Source organism: Scatophagus argus, chromosome 4, assembly GCF_020382885.2.
Source record: "Scatophagus argus isolate fScaArg1 chromosome 4, fScaArg1.pri, whole genome shotgun sequence".
Lineage (NCBI taxonomy): Eukaryota > Metazoa > Chordata > Actinopteri > Scatophagidae > Scatophagus > Scatophagus argus.
Genome location: NC_058496.1, coordinates 16994264 through 17015731, shown reverse-complemented (window position 1 = coordinate 17015731; position 21468 = coordinate 16994264). Strand labels below are relative to the sequence as shown.

The window sequence follows — 21468 nt, the reverse complement described above, 5'->3', positions numbered from 1 at the left end:
GTGTGTGTGTGTGTGTGTGTGTGTGACACTGTGTGTATATGTGGGAGAAAGCAAAATATTGAATTTGTGCTTGTGTGTGTGTGTTTGTCCACAGCACTTTGTGTATTGTCCTTGAACTCGTGTATTTGAAAGAGGAAGAAAGGATGTGTTCAGCTGCAAAGAGAAAACACTTGTCTTAAATAAAATGCCGAGACACTTAGTTTTAGATACTGTCTGCCCAGTGCATTCTGGGATAGACACTGCTCTCCCTGTGACCATGAACATGGACCAGCAGGTGTGGAAAATCAGTCACTATGGACATGGTTACTTGAACTTACTGCCATACTAAATAAGGAGATAGATTCTGTTGAGAGACAGCCATTATCTAATACTGTTGATACTGTTAGTGACAATCCTTTTAAATACTGGAACCATGTTTCCTGTGAACTTTCTGTCGTGGCTGTGATATTGTTGTCTTTCCTTAAGCTCATAAAAGAAGGCATCATGTCTGTGGATTGTGGATCTGTTGAGAGGATAATAACTGAAGTCATTAAAGACATTTTGATTGGCTGTTAAGTAATTTCACCATCTGCTATTGTGAGGAAATTTGAAAGCCTTTTCTCTGGTGCCGGAGGAAATCATCTTCCTCTTGCTTCTCTTGTTTGTTGTGAGCTGCAAAGCAGCAACCTTTTGTACTGTAAACCAATCTGGCAAATTTCTTCATTTGGTGGCTCTTGATACAAAATATTAAAATTGCAATGCAGATGCTTATATGTATAAAATGTGTGTATGTGTGTCTGTATGTAAAAAGGGAAATGTAAGAGACTTCATCAATTGGTATTTAGGTATTAGCAGAAGTTACCCAACCACAAAGTACATCAGATCATCATGAGTGTCAAACAGATGCATATTTCAGAATTGATGGTATCATATAATCACAGTTGAGGCTGCAACTGTTGATGATTTTCATAATAGATAAATTTTTTAATGAATCTAATAATTGATAATAAATCTATAAACAATCTATAAAGTAGTAAATTATATTTTTTTCCTGAAAGTTTGCTTGTTTTGTCAAAAGCGTGGTATTTGCTATCAGAGAAGACAAAGAAAATCAGCACGTGCACATATGCTGGAAGCAGTACATTTCATGGCCGTTTAGCTCATTATCATAGGCACATTTTTCTAATGTACTTAAACTAAATGTAGTTATTTCATTCTAATCCAAGGATTTTCCCTTTCCTTTATTTCTACCTTTCTCTTATCTCAGGTACAGTATCATTCTAGTCATGAGGAAAGGCGGAAAAACGTCAACTGTGGATTAATAGTAAGGAGAAAGAAAGGAAGAGAGAGAGAGAGGGAGAAGCTGATCTGACAGCCCTTTTACATATTTTCTACAGGTAAGTTATGTGTATTTTTCTCTCTCATGCTGTGGGGTCTATTATTTTTTTATATCAGGATGCCTTGCTATTATCACATTTCTTCATTGGTCTCTTTTTTATAATTCATTTTCCATAATTATTTTGATAATTAGATTGTTGCAAGCATCAGAAGAAATAGCTCACACTTGTCTCACTGAAGTCACCCTGCAGTCTATTCTGTTTCGCTGTTTGTACAGTAGAGGAACTTGTTGGTATGCGTGCATGTGTGTGTGTGTGTGTGTGTCAAAATCCCCTTTATGCTGCATGTTGGAGAGCCAGTGCAGACATCAGCTGACTATACTGTGAACTAGTTCTTGTTTGCCTTGTAATGCAAACTGCTGGCTCTTTGATGTACATAACATCTAACCAACCCTCCGTCACACTGATTTAAAGCAGAGACTGAAAGGAAGCAAAGTTTCACAGGCCCATACCTTGACTTTCTCATGTTGTCTTTGTTTGTGTATGTGTGAATTCATGTGTGATTACTGCAACACGACTATTTGAGTTTGACTGTTGGCAACATGCAAAATAAAAAGAAATGGTTGGATACTTAAAAGCAGAATTCTGTTGGCCCAGAGCAATTTAACTTTATTTTGGTTGTCTTTGGTTGGTTGTCTTGCTCAGGCTTCTTTAATCTGTAGGGATTCAAGGAAGTCTGAGGTTTGTCTGTTTATGTTTTGTCACTTGAGCAATAATGTGCATCCTTCTGTTAGCTTGTGATCATCACACACCAATCATTGGATTCAGTGGGAAGTCAAGTGTGTGAGCATACTTTCTGTGCCGTGGGTTGATTTTTCTTTTGAGTCACACCATGAGTGGGATAAGAGCTTGTGGGGACTGGGTGTGGTACAGGAACAATTTGGGTCACTGAACGATCCTCTGGGCTAGTCAATGACTGATTTCAAATGTCTGAAATTCCTCTCATTTGGAAACTGGTGAACTTGCGAGCAAAGTACCTGTAAAGTTCAGACTGACCAGGGCAATTCCTAATTAAACATTAATCAAGATGCTGCTAGTACATAGCCTATTTCTTGCATTAAATGTTTTCAGAACCATATTTTAGTTTACTGTTTAGCTCTAAAATAAAAGTTTATGACAAGTTGGCCACCATTTGAAACAGTTTCACAAAACTCAGATCTTACTGTAAAGTTAGCCAGCGCTGATCAAAGATTGTGTTACTTCATAGCCTATTTGTTGTGTAAAATGTTTTCAGAAACATATTCTAGTGTGCCAGTAGAAAAGTTATAAGAAAGTTCCCATTTTGAAAGCTGGCATGGGGACAGAGGTGGACTCACATGCACGGACACAAATGCACGGCTATCCACGTCCCAAAATCAAGCAACAGAGAAGCTCAGCGCACACAGAGGCATTGTGATATAATTATCTGTTCAGGACGTAATTTTCCCATAGTAAATGGTTTGTGTGCATGCATGGAGCCCTCTACCCTATTCATATGACCATTTGTGTTTGATTCACAAGAGGAAGAAGAACTTCATATTTCCCATCAATGGAACAAAAAAACATTCTTGGCCCAACTTGGCTTGTCGCCATATACCCAGCATTTAGAGAGACTGCTATATCATTCACAATGAGATTGACCCATTTAATGTAATGCAGGAGGCGTTCACACGCACACGTGCAGTACTCTTCAGGCACCTTGCATTCTGGTGAGATGTGCAACTCTATCTACTTGCAGTCTTTAAGTTTTACTAGACAGCATCACTAAAGGGCTGTCGTTTTCATTTTTTCTATGAGTGTGTGTATAACTTAGACTCACTCCTTACATACACATGCACCTTCAAACACGAACACCCGTGCACACAACTACAAAGTTCTAAGCCTGCTCTCTCCAATGTCATGACAGGAGTTTAGGGAACTGAATCATTATGTAATTCTTATTCTTACATTGCCCTCACACTATGTCTCAACACACGTTCTTTTTTTCCGTTCCTGATTAGACCTGGTGATTTTAATCCCAGTAAGAATTCCCACAGTCTGTCTAATTCCTGTGCCTGCCTGAAGCCCGTAGGGGGGCCAGTAAGCCGCTAAACCCCCTGGCCATACACACACATTACGCACACATATGGATACTCGTGTCCTCTCACTGATGTAATGGCGTGAGTGTATTTGGCGTGTGGACACTCTACATGTACAAACATGAACACACATACACTCACACACGACCTCAGAAGCATGCGCTTCACTTGCACTCTAATAAAAGTTTAGAGAGAATACAGGCAAACCCAAGAGACAATCTAATTTTCTTCCCTATCAAAGCTTTTCTTTTCAAAGAAATTTTATTAAAAGAGAATGATGTTACAAAAAGAAATGAAAGCAAATTTGTTATAGAACTGAAGATATTAATTCTCTTTCAAGATTTTCAACAACTTGTAAGATGAGGTGGACCTAAATTCAGCTCAAAATGTTATGTACAGATTCATTTTCGTTCCCTAAAACTAAATGTTGAAACATCCCATCTGAAATCCCCTTGAAATACACATCAAACAGAATCAATACTGACGATCCTCTTTACAATTCCACACCATCTTTATAGTGCATATTTCTGACCAAGAGTAGACAATGTGATGTCCCATTTAAATATGTTTGTTGCGGCACATGGTATAGCGCCATAACTACTAGTCTGATGGACTTGGTCCTGCAACAACATGTTGGTACATCAATTAGTCATGACGGCGCCAACAGGGGCTTGTGGGTGGGAGGGACGACAGTATTTGTTGTGTGTGTTTGTGCTTGTGTGTTTGTCGTGCATTCATGTTGAACTTTGGCCCATATTTAGCACATTCATGTTTGCATGTGTTCATTCATCGATGCAACCATCGGAGAAGTCCCAGAATAGGGTGTTGTAGATCTTGCGTCTTTTAGGCTGTGTTTATTGACAGAAAATTAAAATTTGCTGGCCATTGTTAATACTGAATATAAGCCTGCAGAGTAACGCTCAATGAGGATTTTTTTTTTCCAACACTGCCTGAGTAAAATACAGAGATAGAACATATTATTTCATGTTATGGTTTGACATTTCCTCTGTGTGTGTGTATCATCCAGGTCAGATTATAACAAACCGTATAATCTCTTTTAGATATAATTTGTTTTTATGTTATGTAATTTATTATATATAGCCAGTGTTTCAGCACCATTACCAACCCCACACATGACGTCTCATTTAGTCACTCACATCAATACTGTATGTATGGCGCTTGTTATCCCGGCACACGCACACCAATGCACACCTGTCGATATGTAAAAAGCCATGCAGTGGTGTGTGGTAGGGCACATGTAAAAAAGAATTCACACACACAGACACACACCAAGCGTTTAATCTGTCTAAGCCATTTGCCTAATCAGCTCTCCCTCGGCACAATAACATTCATAGATGCACAGTAACCCGTGCGTGCACACACACACACACACACACACACACACACACAGTGAACTGTCCAAATACTGGGCTTTGCTGGACTAGTAACAGCTTTACCAAGCCCCCCCGTGTTACAACCTGTTGTTGCCACATTGCATCACTTCACTCTTCTTAGAGGAGAGGAGGGAGAGGAGGAAATGAGTGGAGAAGAGGGAGAGAGGGAGGAAGGTGTGCAGAGTTTCCAGAGTGATCACGTGATTTCAATGTTCATTTGTTCCATTTTAATCTGTCTTTTACTCACATGCTGACTCCTTTCATCACTGTGGTTTAGATCTTCTTTCAAAGCTCTTCAACTCTCAGTAAATCTGTCTCTCTATCTATGCGTCTATAGAACCTTCTTTCTCTCTCCAATCATTTTATTCCACAGTTTTTTTCAGTTTTTGTTTTCCTCTTGTCACCTTTTTCTTCTTGTCTCATATTCTGTTAGTAAAAGTTACACAATGTGGGTGTGTTTTTGATGGGGAAATTGTTGAGATGGGAGGGGGGTGTCTCAGGCTTTATTTCAGTAGTTATCTGAGGAGCTCAAGAGAGATGGGAGGCAGACAGGGCTGATGCAACCAGGAGACACACAGACACCTACACAGATTCACTAACACACCGACACGCAAGTTCAAACTGTAGGCAAACAGATAGAAAACACAAAGACAGAGACATAAACACACTCACAAATACAAATAGAGACACTTCATGTTTTTTGAAAGACCTACTTAGTTGAAGATGTTCATAATTACATCAGAGCTGTATTTGAATGAAATTTACATGCTCATTAATAAAACAACCGTACTGTTGACTCTTTTACAGTATACAGCGCTAACATAGTCCACTGATCAGATATCTGAAGAACCAGAATTATACAGTCCATCTATTGTAAGCCTGTCAGGAACACAGCCTAATACTAAGTGTTTTTAATTCAAGCACTACTAATGATGAATAGTTCATACACTCTAAAGTTTGTATATGTAATATGTTGTACTCTGCTATTCACTAATCACTTTTCAGACCTCTACCACAGACGGGAAGATCTCAACTTGAGGGTTTTCTCGCTTCTTAAAAATGTCTCTATGACTAAGGGATGCCTTAAGGAAATGATCATGTGAACCTCAGTATGTGATTTTACATATATTATATTTCACATACACACAAGAATGGCATCATACCTTTACTTTGCCAGCACACTGCTCTCTGCTGAAGCTGTAGCTAATATGTAAATAAATAAATACTAATTATATTGTCACAACCTGAATACAGTCTTTTCTTCACTGCGGTCACAATGCTGTTGAAATTAAGGTTGGGTGTTCGATTTTATGCGCCCTCTTGTTGTAATTTACAACTTATTGGTAATGTTTGTAAGCTTATATACAATATATAAAAATAATGTATATGAAAATAGAAACTGGATATCCCCATTAATGTCACAATTTAAGTTCTTCAATGAAATAGCGCAACCTTATAACTTATAACCTTATAACTAAAGTAATTCCCCCAAAGCTTCGAGGCTGGCATCTTTGTGCATCCAGTGCCATCGAAGAGAGGACACAGGCCTTTGCTTTAAGACTGATATTTTTGGAGTGGGTGTCATGATTTAGATCCCTCTAAGAGCAGGGGATTAGGATGATGCTGATGCCTAGTGTCTTGGCCTCTGTGCCTGTGTGTCTTGCTGCCTCTGCCTGTATGTCAGCTCACTCTGTGTGGGGCTGGCCTTTGGAGCCAGATTTGCTTGCTGCATCTGGCTGATGTGCACAGACATTTCACGGTAGACAGAAAAAGAGAAGGAGAGATAGTGTATGATGGTGTGCATGTGTGCAAGCGTGTGTGATGCATGCGCAGCGAAGCTAACTGGAGCAGAGTGTCCAGGATGTGCACACGCTTGATGGCCTGGCTGCAGCCTTGTGATCCAAAGCATTTAGTGCTAGTGTGTTTGTCTGCACGCACACAGGCAACTGTTACACTGTGTGCATGTGTGGAAATGATGCATCAGTGACTCAGCTTCAGCTGTCAAATGTGCAGCGTGTGTGTGTATGTGCGCGCATGTATGTGCATGTTTACATGAGCAAGTGTGACTGTGACTTGGGTGAGCAGCAGGACTAGACAGCAAACCATAATCCTATGACTGTCTTTTTCCTGCCTTATCACCTATCAGCTGTCCATGAGGCACACAAGTGCAAACACTCATAGAAAGGCATGCTCACACACATACACTCTCTATCACACACACACACACACACACACACACACACACACACACACACACACACACACACATACACATGCACAAACCCTCGTGAATGTGGAGGTTTTTTGAAGGGACTGTGTAAAATAACATTAGATCAGACACTGTCTGGATGTTCACATTTATCAGACCAGCCTAATTTGTATATGTGTATGTTTGTTAGTATAAGTTAATGCTTTAGTTTAGTTTAACTACATAGCAATTATACCACTGATTATTCAGGTGAAAACTCTTTTTCACACAGGAAGTTGTTTTCATGATGTCAAATTGTACATGCGCTGCATAGTTGTCCTGAAAAAAACAAATATCACGGTTTTGTCTGCCACAGTGCACAGTATTTAAAATACAATCACCTCATCATTATCTTCACATTTCTGTTTCCCAGGTGAAGCTGGCCAATGCCGGGCCCGTCGTGGACATCTGGTGGCGGTAGCAGCAGCAGCAGTAGTGTGTATATGAGCGTGGTCCCCAGCGCCTAGCCCATGTCCAGCCCATAATGCCGTCGTCCACACGGAAAGGGGTGCCGAAGGACCCCGAGCTGGCCGACCTTTTCTTCAAAGATGACCCCGAGGACGTCTTCTGTGACCTGCATGAGATCGGACATGGCAGCTTTGGGGCTGTCTACTTTGTAAGTGCTGATCCACAATTTTGAGCACTTTGGATGCACTAAAAAAATGTTGAAAGTTATTCTCTTGTGGGAGTACAATGACAGGTGTAGTGGTGATACAGTTGGTGGTGGATTTTATTGGTTGTTATACAACAAGTATTTGCCACCAAACACTCTGATTGGTCAGTTAGACATTTGGAACATGCTCAAATCAGCGTGACAGTGCACAGTGCTATTCACTAAAAATATTACTCTGCTGCTTCCCTGGTGTGAAAAAACGGCAAAAGAAAATCAGAGGGGGAAAAGTCAGAGGCCTCAATGCTCCTAGGTGACATGTTGATTGGCTGTAATAGTGTGTGGTTCGGTTTATACACACATAGTAAGTGTAGCCTGCTGCATTATGGGCTCTTTGAATGCGGTTAGGTGGAAACGTATTCCCTCTCAGCACTCTCTCTGTAGCCTTTCTTATTAATCTCATCATCACTAATTACTCATCAAGCCTTTGATTTTAAAGCTGCATGGGGGGGGCGGCTTGCTGCATCTTTCTGCCATCTTTCTCCTCTCCTCTCCTCTCCTCCAGATGCAGGGCTGGGAGCGATAAGCCTCCTCCCTGCCTACTAAGACAGCTGTTTTCTCTCTCTGTCTCTCTCCTCTCAAAACACACACACACAGCCGAAATACATCACTGGTATCCCTGGTGCCCTTGTCCGTCTGGCTAACAGGCTCTACTTTGCATCTAAATCCTGCCCTGATGCCAGCGCTGTGCTCACTGACACACTTACGCAGTCTACATTATTACCAGCACACTGCTAACTTTAGCTGTTAACCATAGCTGCTTTAATAAAAGTAGTCCAGCCATTTTTTGTATAATCTTGCAGATATTTTCTTAACTTTTTAAATCCTGAAAAGACTGATGCTAACAAACAAAAGAGGATGTCTGTGCATGGTATGGTATGGTGGTTTCCCTAGGTTTGTTAAGATTAGGTTGGGGGTTTGGGGCTCTTCATGCCTGTGTACAAAAAGTTGGAAATCTGAAGTACATACTAAATAAACCTCAAAATCTTAATAATTAAAGTTACTAAAGAAGCCACTGTGGAAAAACTACAACCATTAGAAAAGTCATTTAGTTCATTTTGATGCTCTCCACATTGATTTTACATTCATTCAGTAAAATGATTTGGGTGTTGCATCTAAGCCTTATAATGGTAAGGATAACCCTGATATATTAACAGTTATATCAATCAGGAGACATTGAAAATCAAAGTGAAACATTCTCAGTTTAAATAAAGACCTTTCATACAAGTAACTGTGGGGAAAAAACTGATTAAAAACCTGCACAGAGCTCTCTCAGCTATGTTTTTACAATACTTTGATTTAGCTGTGGAGTCAAACATTTAAGAAATAAATGGCTGCAATGTTGCTATCATAAAATGAAATTGCAGGTTAAGTGCATTATAGAAGGGAAAAGTACAGTGGCTATCTCTGTTGGTGCGTGCATATACTCGAGGTGTTATGACTTTATATGCATGCATGGTCTAATCTATGCGAGTGTACTGTGTGTGCATTCATACTTTATGTAGTAACTCCATTATAGAAGAGAACAGGGGAATTTCCCTTTCTGAGTATGCTGACACACACAACATTAGCGTGTATGTTGAATGAATTAGCATCTTGTAATTATTCATGCACCCTCTTTCTTCTGCCATGACAATTAGCCTGAATGTATTGCAATATTTCAGCTTTTTTTTTCCTCTATCTGCTAGAATACTAGAGGGATTCATTAGTATGAATTGACAGGCAATCATATGGAGCAAATGAATCTGAAAAAGAAAAAGTCCAGTGGGAATATTCTATTGCACACTGTTACTCGACATGAAATTCCCATTCATTTGTAAGTGGGATGAAGCTGAGATAAGGCCTTAGGCTAAGCTGCGGTGTGGCTGTCCATGAGGCCAAATGCCTTTGAGGTTAACACCATGGGTTTAGCATGGGCATAGGGATGTGCACCGACAACTCAAATACTTGTAGTAGTTGCAGAATAATCACATGTCACTTATGTGCAAGCTTCCCCTGGTTATGTAGTGCTTTGATCAGGAGGAAATTTGTTTAAATTCAAATGAGGGAATCTCTTACTGCCATAGCATTCTTTTGTGCATGTATGTCTTTGTGGGTGCTTTATGATGTTTTGTACGCATTGACTTTATCCTGCTTACCTCTAGATCACCCTTAGAACATCGCATGAGTTGTTAACTTACTTTTACCCTTCTATTTAACATTCATGAAGAGTTTAAAAGCACTTTATCACACTTGCAATTACTTGTGTCCAATGAAAGTTTATCCCTGTTCAATTTGTAGCATGTTTTTCCTGCTGTATCACTCTGTTAATGCATCGTACAATATTGCATGTAATGTTTTTGCAAAAATTGGTGGAACTTAATGTTAAGATATCACTTTTTAAATAGAAAACCATTAGGTTACCTGGCTTACTCGTGAATATAGATTCCTTTCCTAACATCTGTGTTACCTCTTTACAGGGTATTACATCAATTTGTGTCAGGTATTTAATTTACTGATGTAGGATTATTTTCATGAGTGTTATGGCCAGTGGACAGAAAAAGGAAGCCCTGTGATATCTTGCAGAAGGAATACTGTATGTTTGTTTGTTTGTTAGAGATGAATGTAAATATTTCTGTTTTCTTCTCCAGGCACGTAACTCCTACTCCAACGAGGTGGTGGCCATCAAAAAGATGTCCTATAATGGCAAGCAGACTACCGAAGTAAGAAAGACTATCACAAACAGGAGCACGCAGACTTGCCAACTTTGCTTTAAAAACCAAGTTGCGACTCTAAATATGTCACTGCAACTGGTGGTATCTCTGAGCAATATGTCAAAGTTGAGGTAACATTTATTTTCTCTCGCCTGGAGACTAATCTAGTAACGGGAAGCAAGAGCTCAAAATCCAAAAGACTTCTCTGATATTCACTCAAAGCTCAGCACTAGCTTGTAAGACTGTGACATGTGTGAACTGTGGTGGTTAATTACCCTAAAGCAAAGCAATGAGGAAAAAAACATCTAAAATATTTACTTATCACTAGATGCAAAGTTTGTAACAAACATCTTCCTCCCACAAGCAAACCACTGGAAAGGTTTAGGCACAAGCGTACGCATACAGTGAGCTTGTTTTCAGTGTTTTGTATTTATATTTTTATTATATTAAATAGTTATGTTGGTGCAGTGCTATTAAATGACTTTCCTGTCTGTGTATATACAGTCCCAACAGATGTATGAAAGCATATTTAACCTGTTGTGTGTAACCATCTGTGTGTCCGAATTTGATTTTGGCAGAAGTGGCAGGACATCATTAAGGAGGTCAAGTTTTTGGGACAGCTGCGGCACCCAAACACGATTGAGTACAAAGGCTGCTACTTGAAAGACAACACTGCCTGGGTTAGTGGATCCTTGTCCACATCTCCTTTTGTCCTAGTTCCCCTCTTTGTTTCAGTCTTGCTACATTGTTAGTTTGTTTTTCCTTCCTGTCCTCTGTCTGATTCTTTTCCTCTTTCTGTATTTTTTTTAGTCTCTGTCTGAGTTTGTTATCCCTTTGTTGAATTCTGTTTCTCTACATATGTTGTAATCTGTACCACCTCAGTTGCTGATTGCTGATCATAATGTGATCAATCTGCAGTGACCAAGCTCACGCTATGTGAATGATTACTTATTCAGTTGTAACTATATTCTGTTTCAGCTGGTGATGGAGTACTGCCTGGGCTCCGCGTCAGATTTACTAGAGGGTAAGTGTATTTATTAATGTTTAATGTGCACACATTAAACCCACACAATTATAAAACTGCTTTTATTGCAGGATGTTTGTCTCAGTATTTTTCCAGGAAGTCAATGCGTCTGGCCGAGAAATAGTTCCAAAAACCTTGTAAAACCAAGACTTGTTGTTTTTACATTTTGGTTATTGCATAGATTAAACAAGTAAGATACCAGAAGTGCTGGTAGGTGGATTTTTGACAGAATCAGTCTCGCTGTCTCTCTTTCGATCTTCATGCTTCATGTTGAAGTGTGCATTCTAGGCAAGAAAGCATAACAATATCAAATGTCAAACTCCGTGAAAGATCTTATAGTATGTGAGTTTGTGACCACTGAAACCAGACTAGTTTGAGGTAGTGAAGGGAGCAAGTGATCAAAGAAATCCTCTTACAGCCAGGGAGGTTTGTATTATCAACATAGTTTAAGAAACTTCTCGCCATATTCATCAAAACTGTAAATTCACCGCACTTCAGGTTTTGGTTCTTAATGCTTAACCTGCTAGTTGGGGTGTGTAAAACAAGTTTCATTAATCCACAAGAAGCTTGTGTAGGTTTAGTTGATTGCAGTAGGCGTTCTGTATTCTTTACTTAATTTTCTTTATTTGCAGTCGATTACTAACATCGGTTCAGATTACTCTATGGTCTTAGTCTATGGAGTTTTGCTCAACTTTCTACATATGAGGAACTGTCTGCTATCAGATGACTGCATTCAGACTTTACACTAGACTATTCATAATATTTTTGCAAATGGAAGACCATGTCTGCTGTAGAGTTACTTTATAGCTTAGCTCCTTTTTCTGAAGACAAGATTACATTTTCCACTTTTCAAAGCTTGAACCTCCTTCACTGTTTACCCTCTAAGCATTCCTGACCTGAACCTAATGTGTTATTTTAAGCACCTATGTGTGTACTCATCACTGACGTAGATACACAGTCATGACAGTTGGCCTCAGCCTGTTACTGGGACTTCAGACTTTATGAAATTTCTCAGTCATAGCTCTGCTGTGACCTTTTACCTTGGCACATAGTCTTTCTGTTACTGCAATAGTCCACTGGGAGCTAGCTTGGGAGCGCATATTTCAGCTGTTTTACCTGTTCCATATGGTAGATGCCGAATGTCTACTTTGTTGTCACCATATCAGCAGGACAGACATGTTTTTTTTTTTTTGTATTACTGAAACTGTGCTCTTCCAGGCATGAAATATATGCATTTATAAGCTTTATTTATTATGTAGGCCTTTCTGTAGGACCATTATAGTTCATTATTATATAACTGAAAGTCTACAGAGTGTTCCTGCTCATTTCTACTGTACTAATTTCTCCCCAAGTTCATAAGAAACCGCTCCAAGAGATGGAAATTGCTGCCATTACCCACGGTGCCTTGCTTGGACTGGCTTACCTACATTCCCATAATATGATTCACAGGTGAGTCAGTACATCTCCTTGCTCCTCCTTTTGCAACAGGAAAATACGATGACTTTAGCCAAAACATGATAAGATGAGTTGAGAAACACTCATGTTCTCCATTTGTTGTAGCGGTAAGTAATTAAGCTGTAAAACCGCCTGTCTGTGCTCGTTCTTATTCCATATACTTCGATGACATTATCTTTTTATTGCAGTTGCAAGTACGATTGGAATCCATCAGTGTCATTATAAAACCCTTTGAGTGTTTTGTGTCATCACGTGACGTGAAAGGCCATTAACATGAAGATATGACATCTATAAATACACCACACCAGTGACCAGTAAACAATGCATAATAGATCCTTGGACCTGATGCAGTTTCTCTTGCCCACCTTCTCTACATGTTCTCTTCATATGCTCACTCTCTCCACCCCCTCCCCTCCCCATCCAGAGATGTGAAAGCTGGTAACATCCTGCTGACTGAGCTGGGTCAGGTCAAACTGGCCGACTTCGGCTCTGCCTCCATTGCCTCACCTGCCAACTCCTTTGTGGGAACACCTTACTGGTCAGTATACACGAGACAAGACAGTGACATATGACGGGGCACAGCACAGGTGACAAAACAGGACTTCATGTCCTGAGATATTTTTCCTGGTCTGCTTTTTTTTCATAGACATTACAAATTGTTTTGCACTAGTAAGCTGCTTTTCTGTTAACTCGTGGCCATTGTGCTGTCAGTGATTTTTTTTTTTTTTCCATAAGTTGTAAGAATTTCTGTTTCCACACTGGCTTGTGTTAGTTTTTTCATGTTGTGTAAATGTAAAAACTACTTTACATTTTGGTCGTGTCTGCTCATGTGCCTCAGTCACTTTTATGATAACACAACAACAGCAATTTCAAGCAATTTTAGATTAGACCCAGTAATACACAATAAATAATAAATATAATAATAAATAATTTATTAAATTCACAAGAAGATTAAGTAAAGAGCAAAGGTGGTGAATCTGCCTTGCACTAAACATGTTATTTTTGATGCCTGTGAGAGAAATGACCACAACTCATCCGTATCATTAGGTTTCAGCTAATCACTGTTCTCCCTCTTGCACAACAGATACCAAATATTGCATTAGCATTGTACCTCTGTCTGTAAAAGTCCTGTAATACCTGAAGGCACATTTGCATATTTAAACCCTTTGTCTTTATGACAAACAGACACTACTTTAAGAGCTTGAAGAGCAATGTTGCAAAAGGACTTTATGTATTAGTGTAGCCAGTCTGTTTTATACTGTTGCAGAAGCTACTGCAAAGCCCTCTGTTGTCACTCTCCATGTTTACAGAAACACACACATATCCCAAAAAGTGAGCTTCTATCACAGCATAACAGAGTCTTTGAAAGCTCTGGGAGGCTTAGCAGATTATAACATTTTCATGGATCCCCCCCCCACTCCAAACTCTGTGTCTTTGTGCTTTTGCATGTGCTCAGGATGGCCCCAGAAGTGATCCTAGCCATGGACGAGGGTCAGTACGAGGGGAAAGTGGACATCTGGTCCCTGGGGATAACCTGTATTGAATTGGGTGAGCATACATTTAGCTCCTGGTCAAAGAGGGCATTTATAGGTTTATACAGTCAGAAATGTAACAGATTTAAGCTGATTAGAAACACAGTCAGGAGAGCAAAGAAAGTCTTGTGTTTTCCTGCGTGCTTTTGACATTACATTTCCCTCACAGAAAGTGACTAGTGGTTGTGAAAACTTTCACTGTTTCACTATATCTGATGCTCTTGTCTTTTCTTATTTTAGCTGAGCGTAAACCCCCCTTGTTCAACATGAATGCCATGAGTGCCTTATATCACATCGCACAGAACGACTCCCCTACGCTACAGTCCAATGAGTGGTAAGTTGAAGACACAGCACCAAAAAAATGACCATTCGGTTTTGTTTTTTGTTTTATTTTTTAATTATTTTAGAAGCATAGTCTTTGCAGAACACTGTCCAACATGTGATCATTTAAATTAGAACACTCCAGTAAAACTGCTGATACGATACTACCAGTCAGCTTTGACTATTAAAGCCCAGTCCGATCTGGGCTCAGTCAGGGTAAGACATCCCTGTGTTAATCTGCATGACCTGTGATCCCTGTGACAGGCCTTGCACAAGGTCACACTTTTAAGTCTCTTATGTAATTACCTGTGAACCAACGAAATACTGTGTAAATACCCACAGCAGTCCTGCTGGGCTACAAGCTGTATTTTAATGTATATCAACATCAAAACAAAAGCAGTGTGATTATTCTAATATTATTCTAGTAGTTAACACTCATATTTTCTTGTGTTTGGCAGGCTAACTAGGAGGTTTCTTTGTACACAGACTTTATGCTGTGCTCAGCTTTACAACTTATGACTGTAGATGCTAATAGATCCTCTGGAGACTGTCCTTCCAGACATCAAAAAAACTCTGCGCAATTAAATTTAGGCCAGCAGGTTTTGAACAGCTCTTTGCTGTGTCTTTGGAGCTGCATCTCACCCACCGTGGAGCACCTTTTTTCCAGCTAAGACTAGTTGTATTACTGGATGTCAGCATGAAGTAAACATATAAACAATTAAACATTTTCATGTTTAGTTCTACTAATAAATAAATAAACTGGATGCAGCTAATACAGATCACCTCTGCGTTTGTTCTTATAATTTTATATGAAGAAATAATAACAATGTAAATAAAAAACATAATCCTAACATCATATGTTTTAATTCTTGCCTGGGGACTGCATTTTAGGAAGATTCGTTATTTTATAAATAAGTTGTTTGAGCTAGCTGGAATATCAGCACTAATACTTTTTGTATATTCTATGCATACCTTAGCTATTTCATGGTATATATTCTCAACTAGCTAAATAGACCTAAATAGATCTACACATATAGTATCCTTTATGTTAGCTAGCAGATAAAGTAATGTTATACCATTCAAGTTACCTCATAATTATTTTACAAGCACATGTACTCGGTATGAACTGGCACAAACGCAAAGACTAAAATGGAGGCAAAGGAGGAATTTAGTAGAAAATAAGGCAAACATTGGCACAGCAGAGAAAAGAATAAATATTTATCAACATATAGAAATAAGTAATTAAACTGGCGCAAAAGATGTCAGGAAGCTAGCAGCAAATTAGTGAGGCATCAGATATTCCACTGCTGTTCTGGGTTGCTCAATCCACTTTTCACACTATGATTGTGAGGTACAATTCTCACTGTGGAATTGACACTCATCAAATATTAGCCAAATGTTTGATGTTTTCCCTGTAATTTAGCTTTGTATGCTTCTTTCTTGTTATCACTACTATGGCATGAAAGTGAAGTGGGTGTGTGTGTGTGTGTGCAGTCATAAGCATGTTGAGTCGTGTCAGTGTTTGTTCATTGTCACATGTTGAAGCAATCTACATTCTCTGCACTGTCAAGACGAGAAGCTGAATGTTGTTGTCTACCTGCCTCAGAGCAGCCCGAGGGCATCACTGGCCTTCTTCTGTTTTCCACTGAAGCTCTCAATTAAATAACAATTTTATCCCGTAACAGAGCACGTGTCATTGGCTCTGACAAAGAAACATAAATCGCAGGGGATCCTTTTAAGCTAGGATTTGGTGCCTATGATTGTGTATGGAGAATGCCTGTTGTAAGCCAGTGTACGGGGCAGCACACGTCTGTGGTATTTTTGGAGGAACTTCAGGGGCCTGAGGCCCTAGCAACATCCTGCCAGATGAGACGAGTAGAGACATACACAAGGCCACACTGTACACACATTGGCATGACATACAAATGCATTCATGGACCTTGGTTAACCACAGAGGATGCAGGAGGAGCTAGGTGATGGACAGGTGCTCTTACTATCCCTACAGTGACTCTGAATGTGCATACTGACTATCAAAATCTTAAATTGTACTACAGGCTACTTTATCTTAACGACCCATTGCAGCAAACCAAACACACAGCATCACATACACTGTGTTATCAGCAGCATATTTTTAGATCAGAGTCAGTGGCACGGTGTTCCACAGCTCCAGTGGCCTATATTCTTATTGCTCCACATATTTACATAATCTGTATATGGCTCATATATGGGGCTGCACTTACAGATTACATGCAGTTGTTGTGGTTTAATTCATTGATATGATAAACAGAGCACAACAACAGGGATTAGTCATCATGTTAAACAATCTCTCTAAAGTACAGTAGGTGTGGCTCTCTCATTAGATTGTCATTGCTATCTCCACTTCAGTATAATGACTGAAATATGTTTGCAAAGGGTAATCATTAACGGCCTTCTCACCGTCCTCTTTACCCAGGTCTGACCCCTTCCGGAGCTTTGTTGACTACTGCCTACTGAAAATTCCTCAGGACAGACCCTCATCAGGGGAGCTGCTACGAGTGAGTGGGCTTCCTCTGTAATCCCTCTAGCTGTGACCTCACTTCCTGTCTCTTTCAGTCCCTGAGCCATGTGGATGAGTCATTCCCACCCACCCACGGCTCCCAACTACGCAAGCGTATACAGTGTCTCCTTCATCAGAGGAGTCAAGCACCCCACAGAGAACAGCTTATTATTTCTCTTTTTTCTTCTTTCTTTTATTTTCACACTTCCTGTGCCGAGCCTTAAAGATTCCATAGAACTGTGTGTATTTGTTACTTTCACAGCAGTCTTTCGATTAGAATTTACCTTGTATGTCATTTGCAAATGCTAATGTTGACCATTATAAATGCAGTCATTTAGTGTCTACAATTTGGTTTGACAGTTCTTTTCCTTTCCTAAGTGTTTTTTTGGGCATGCTTTGCCTTAATTTATAGCTAGACAGTAATAAGGCGACACGGGTAATGAGGGTAGAGGCCGATCAGGAAAGACATGTGACAACATTCCTCAGCTGGATGTAAATGGGGATGTTAGGGTTCATAGTCTGTGCCCCATTCTTTTCCTTTTACACAAGTTATGGATCTATTTTACCCACAAAAAATATATCACAAGGTACACTTCAATTAGAAAAAATAAATGTACTTAAAAGTGGACCTTGCCATAAGAATATTTTGTCAAACTTGTGAGTTTCCATGGTCAATAATGACCTCAGATGTTTATTATCACTTCCCACAAAATCACAATGAACTTCCACAACGCTAATTCTTGTATCTTCATTGTGTTTCCCTGTAAATGAGGAGTTGATCTTTTTGTTTGTGTAACCAGCAGGTAATCCTATTGGCCTGCTAAGAGTTTTATGTTCTCGACGATCACACTCAATAGTTTGGAAGTTCAAGCAGACGTTTTCACACCTGACTCACCTGAGGGAGGATGATGGGGAAGATGAGGGTTTATGTCACAACAAGTAGCTCTGAACTTTGTCTGGATATGATCGACTTTTAGACTGGAATTCACTTTTCCCAACACCCCTGACCCAAATCCTGCCCAAAAACCCATTAAAGAGGGATAAGTACCAAACAGACTTTGGATCAGTGTCGAAGAGGCTGCTTTATAGTGAAGGGCTTGGAGGGGGTGGGGTGTTAGCTTATGATTAATACCCCACTTTCTCTTGTCAGACACACACACACACACACACACACACACACACACACACACACACACACACACACACACAGGCACACGCCCCTCCAAGCTCTTTAAAGGGGAAATCAGGTCACTAATCTGGGGGCCTTGAGCTATCAGTGTTCTGGCTTCAGGTTAAAACACCCTCTCTCCCTGTATACCTCAATTGGAGTAATAGTAATTATGTACATAATGAAATAATAACTCCTCAGTGACCTCTTCCCGTAAGTACCCTCTGAATTAAAAATAGTCCTGAATGTTTGGTTTTGGATTTTTTTTTTTAATCCCGTGAATTAACTGGCAACCCGCAGATGCAACACCAGTGCTTTCTCAGAATTTATGGCATATTCTCAAAATGATTTAAGAATTTATTCCAGAGTTGTTGACGATCAATTTTTGATTTAGTGTCTTCATTGCTGAGAGTCAGATGACAAGACTGACGCTAGCTCTTTATGCTAGGCTAAGCTAACTGACTGCTGGCTCCAGCTGCATATATAGTTTAGAGATGTAAGAGTGGTATCAATCTCTTCATCTAACGCTCTGCAAGAGAGAGAACATGTCTGTTTCCCAAAATGTTCAGCTATTCTTTTAATGCATAAAGCATGTTAGGATTGCTCCCTAGGGTTTTTTTTTTGTTGCTGCTAATGTATTACAGCAGACATACACTAGATGTATTTAAGCAAATTGCAGTCCGAAAAATTATTAATGTATGATAAAATGCATTTAACATGACATACTGATGATACCTAACAGAGTAAAAAGGATGGATTCGTACTTGTGGCTGCAGTTTTCGTACAGGGAAAGGATTATAATGAGGGAGAATCCTGGAGGTCACTTCTCACTGGACGATGGGATGTTGGGTGGTTGCTAACCACCTACACGCTCATGTAGGTCTGTCAGAAAACGGGACAAATCACTCTCATCTCTATTTTCAGTGCGTGATGTCATTCCCCTGTGTCCTGACTAACCCATTACACCAGCATCTGTCACATGGAGAGGAAGGTGTGCAGAGAAGGAGAGCTAGAAATACACCTAAAAATACAGTTTCCTTTTTTAGATACAGCATATATAGTTTAGGCTGCATATATTTCGGCCATATAAGCACACAATATTTTATGAATGAGAGTGACTAAGAGGAGGTGTGAAAATGTGTGCGTGTGGTGGAGTGGGAGGTAGTGCAGGGGAGAGAAGCAGTCGTTTTTGTTTAGTGTTTATTTTCATCTTGATGTTTATACAGGTCATTGCCAAAAGTACATAAATAAAGCGAAAAAAAAAACCACAAACATCTTGGCCACCCCTGCCAGCTTCACCCACCCACTCTGACCTGCTGGTTATGTAACACAAAATAAATAATTACATAAATGCATACTTCCACCAAATTACACCTCCGTCAAATTACAGAAAGGTTTGTTCCTTAGTGGTAGAACCGGTCACAGCTTAGAAATGTTATCAGCATGAGTTTGACCAGTCAGTTTAGTCTAAAACTGTGTTAGAAAATAAAAAAAAAAAAAAAAATTAAATAATCGTGTTTTTTAGGAACAGAATGACTGTGTGAATTTAATGTAGGGATTTAACTGGCTTGCTGTAGGGCTTTGACTTTCTTTTGCTAAAAAAAATTAGGTTGTTAATATCTAGTGTGCATACATGGAGGGTCCTATTTTACTATGTCTGCTGCACATTCTGTTGTGTTTAATTATGCATCATCCCTTAAATTATTTTTTTCCCAGAATAAAATCCAGATTGAAAAATTTGAAACCTTTTTTCTCAGCATATTGCTCTGTGGTCATTTTTGTTTCTTGATTTAATTTAATTGAAGCTGTGAGTAACTTGGTGCCAAGGCAAATACAGTTGTGCTTATTTGGAATGAAAAGGATTAAGAGTGTTTGTGAAAATCAATTTTATGGACAATCTTACACAGATTCAGTGTGTTCGGTATAATGGAAGACATAGAGTGCTGGGACTCCCAAGATGCGCTGAGCAACCAACAAGCGCCCTCTAGTGGTAGTCAAAGTTAAGGTGCCAGTTGTGAGATGTTTTCATATTTACTGCATTATTTACTCTAAGTAACTTATTTATATTTCCTACACCATTCTAGCAAACACCACATTTTTGTTTGACTGCATTTCCAATGAAATATACATTGTTTGTTGTTAATATTTTAATACCATTTTCAAATATATGACACAAAATTCTAATATGTGGTCTATAACTTTCAGGTGAAAACTTTGAAAAAACACAAATAAAGTTGTACTAGAACACAGGCAAATTAAAGAGTCCATTTCTAAGCTGTTATTCTGCTCTGTTGACAAAACAAATCATCAACATTACCCTATAGTAACAATTTAACAACCGTCAATTGTAAGTTGTAAGTTAAACCTGATTACTGTATGATCTGCTATATAATTTATCCCTCTTAAAATAACTCCTGACCCATTTATTTATGTCACTTCCTCCCTCTTCTTCTCTGTCCAGCATGATTTTGTGCGTCGGGAGCGCTCACCCCGCATTCTCATCGACCTCATTCAAAGGACCAAGGATGCAGTGCGTGAGCTGGACAACCTGCAGTACCGCAAGATGAAGAAGATCCTCTACCAGGAGAAACACAATGGGCCCATGGGAGAGAGCCAGGAGGAGGAAGAGGTGGGAGGATGAGGGAGAGGGAAGGGTTAATGTTAAAGATGAGGGGGGGTTGAGTCTCACTGGAAAAGGAAAATGATACAGAGATGAGAATTATTGAGTTTGTCAGGAGTAACAATTGAAGGAGGCAACAAGGGATTAAAAAGTTGAAACCAGTTGAGCCCCATTTCAAGTCTATTCACAACTCTTGAACTTTCACCACCAGAAGAGGTCTTTATGTTTCTTGAATTTGTGTAAAACCACATTCAATTCAGCTGTACCATCACAGAGAGAGAAACATTGAATTGTTCGGTCTCTGAAATATCTGACAATATTGGCAATTTCTCATTACAATTTTCCACACGCAGGCTGGTGTCTTCACAGTTGGT

General features: G+C 39.5%; 1 protein-coding gene across 4 annotated transcripts in view; it reads left to right on the top strand.

Annotated features, from left to right (window-relative positions):
- The window catches only part of taok3a (TAO kinase 3a), a 60277-nt gene that overhangs the window by 20981 nt on the left and 17828 nt on the right, over positions 1–21468 (top strand). For 3 of the 4 annotated variants that reach the window (XM_046385540.1, XM_046385542.1, XM_046385541.1), the window contains exons 2-12: positions 1247–1376; positions 7449–7691; positions 10376–10447; positions 11017–11118; positions 11417–11462; positions 12815–12911; positions 13342–13455; positions 14374–14465; positions 14690–14783; positions 17223–17304; positions 20936–21103. In XM_046385540.1, coding sequence (XP_046241496.1) covers positions 7560–7691; positions 10376–10447; positions 11017–11118; positions 11417–11462; positions 12815–12911; positions 13342–13455; positions 14374–14465; positions 14690–14783; positions 17223–17304; positions 20936–21103 — 999 coding nt within the window. In that variant the 5' untranslated portion in view covers positions 1247–1376; positions 7449–7559. The remainder of the gene's footprint in view (positions 1–1246; positions 1377–7448; positions 7692–10375; positions 10448–11016; positions 11119–11416; positions 11463–12814; positions 12912–13341; positions 13456–14373; positions 14466–14689; positions 14784–17222; positions 17305–20935; positions 21104–21468) is intronic. The other variant, XM_046385543.1, reaches the window with a different exon arrangement.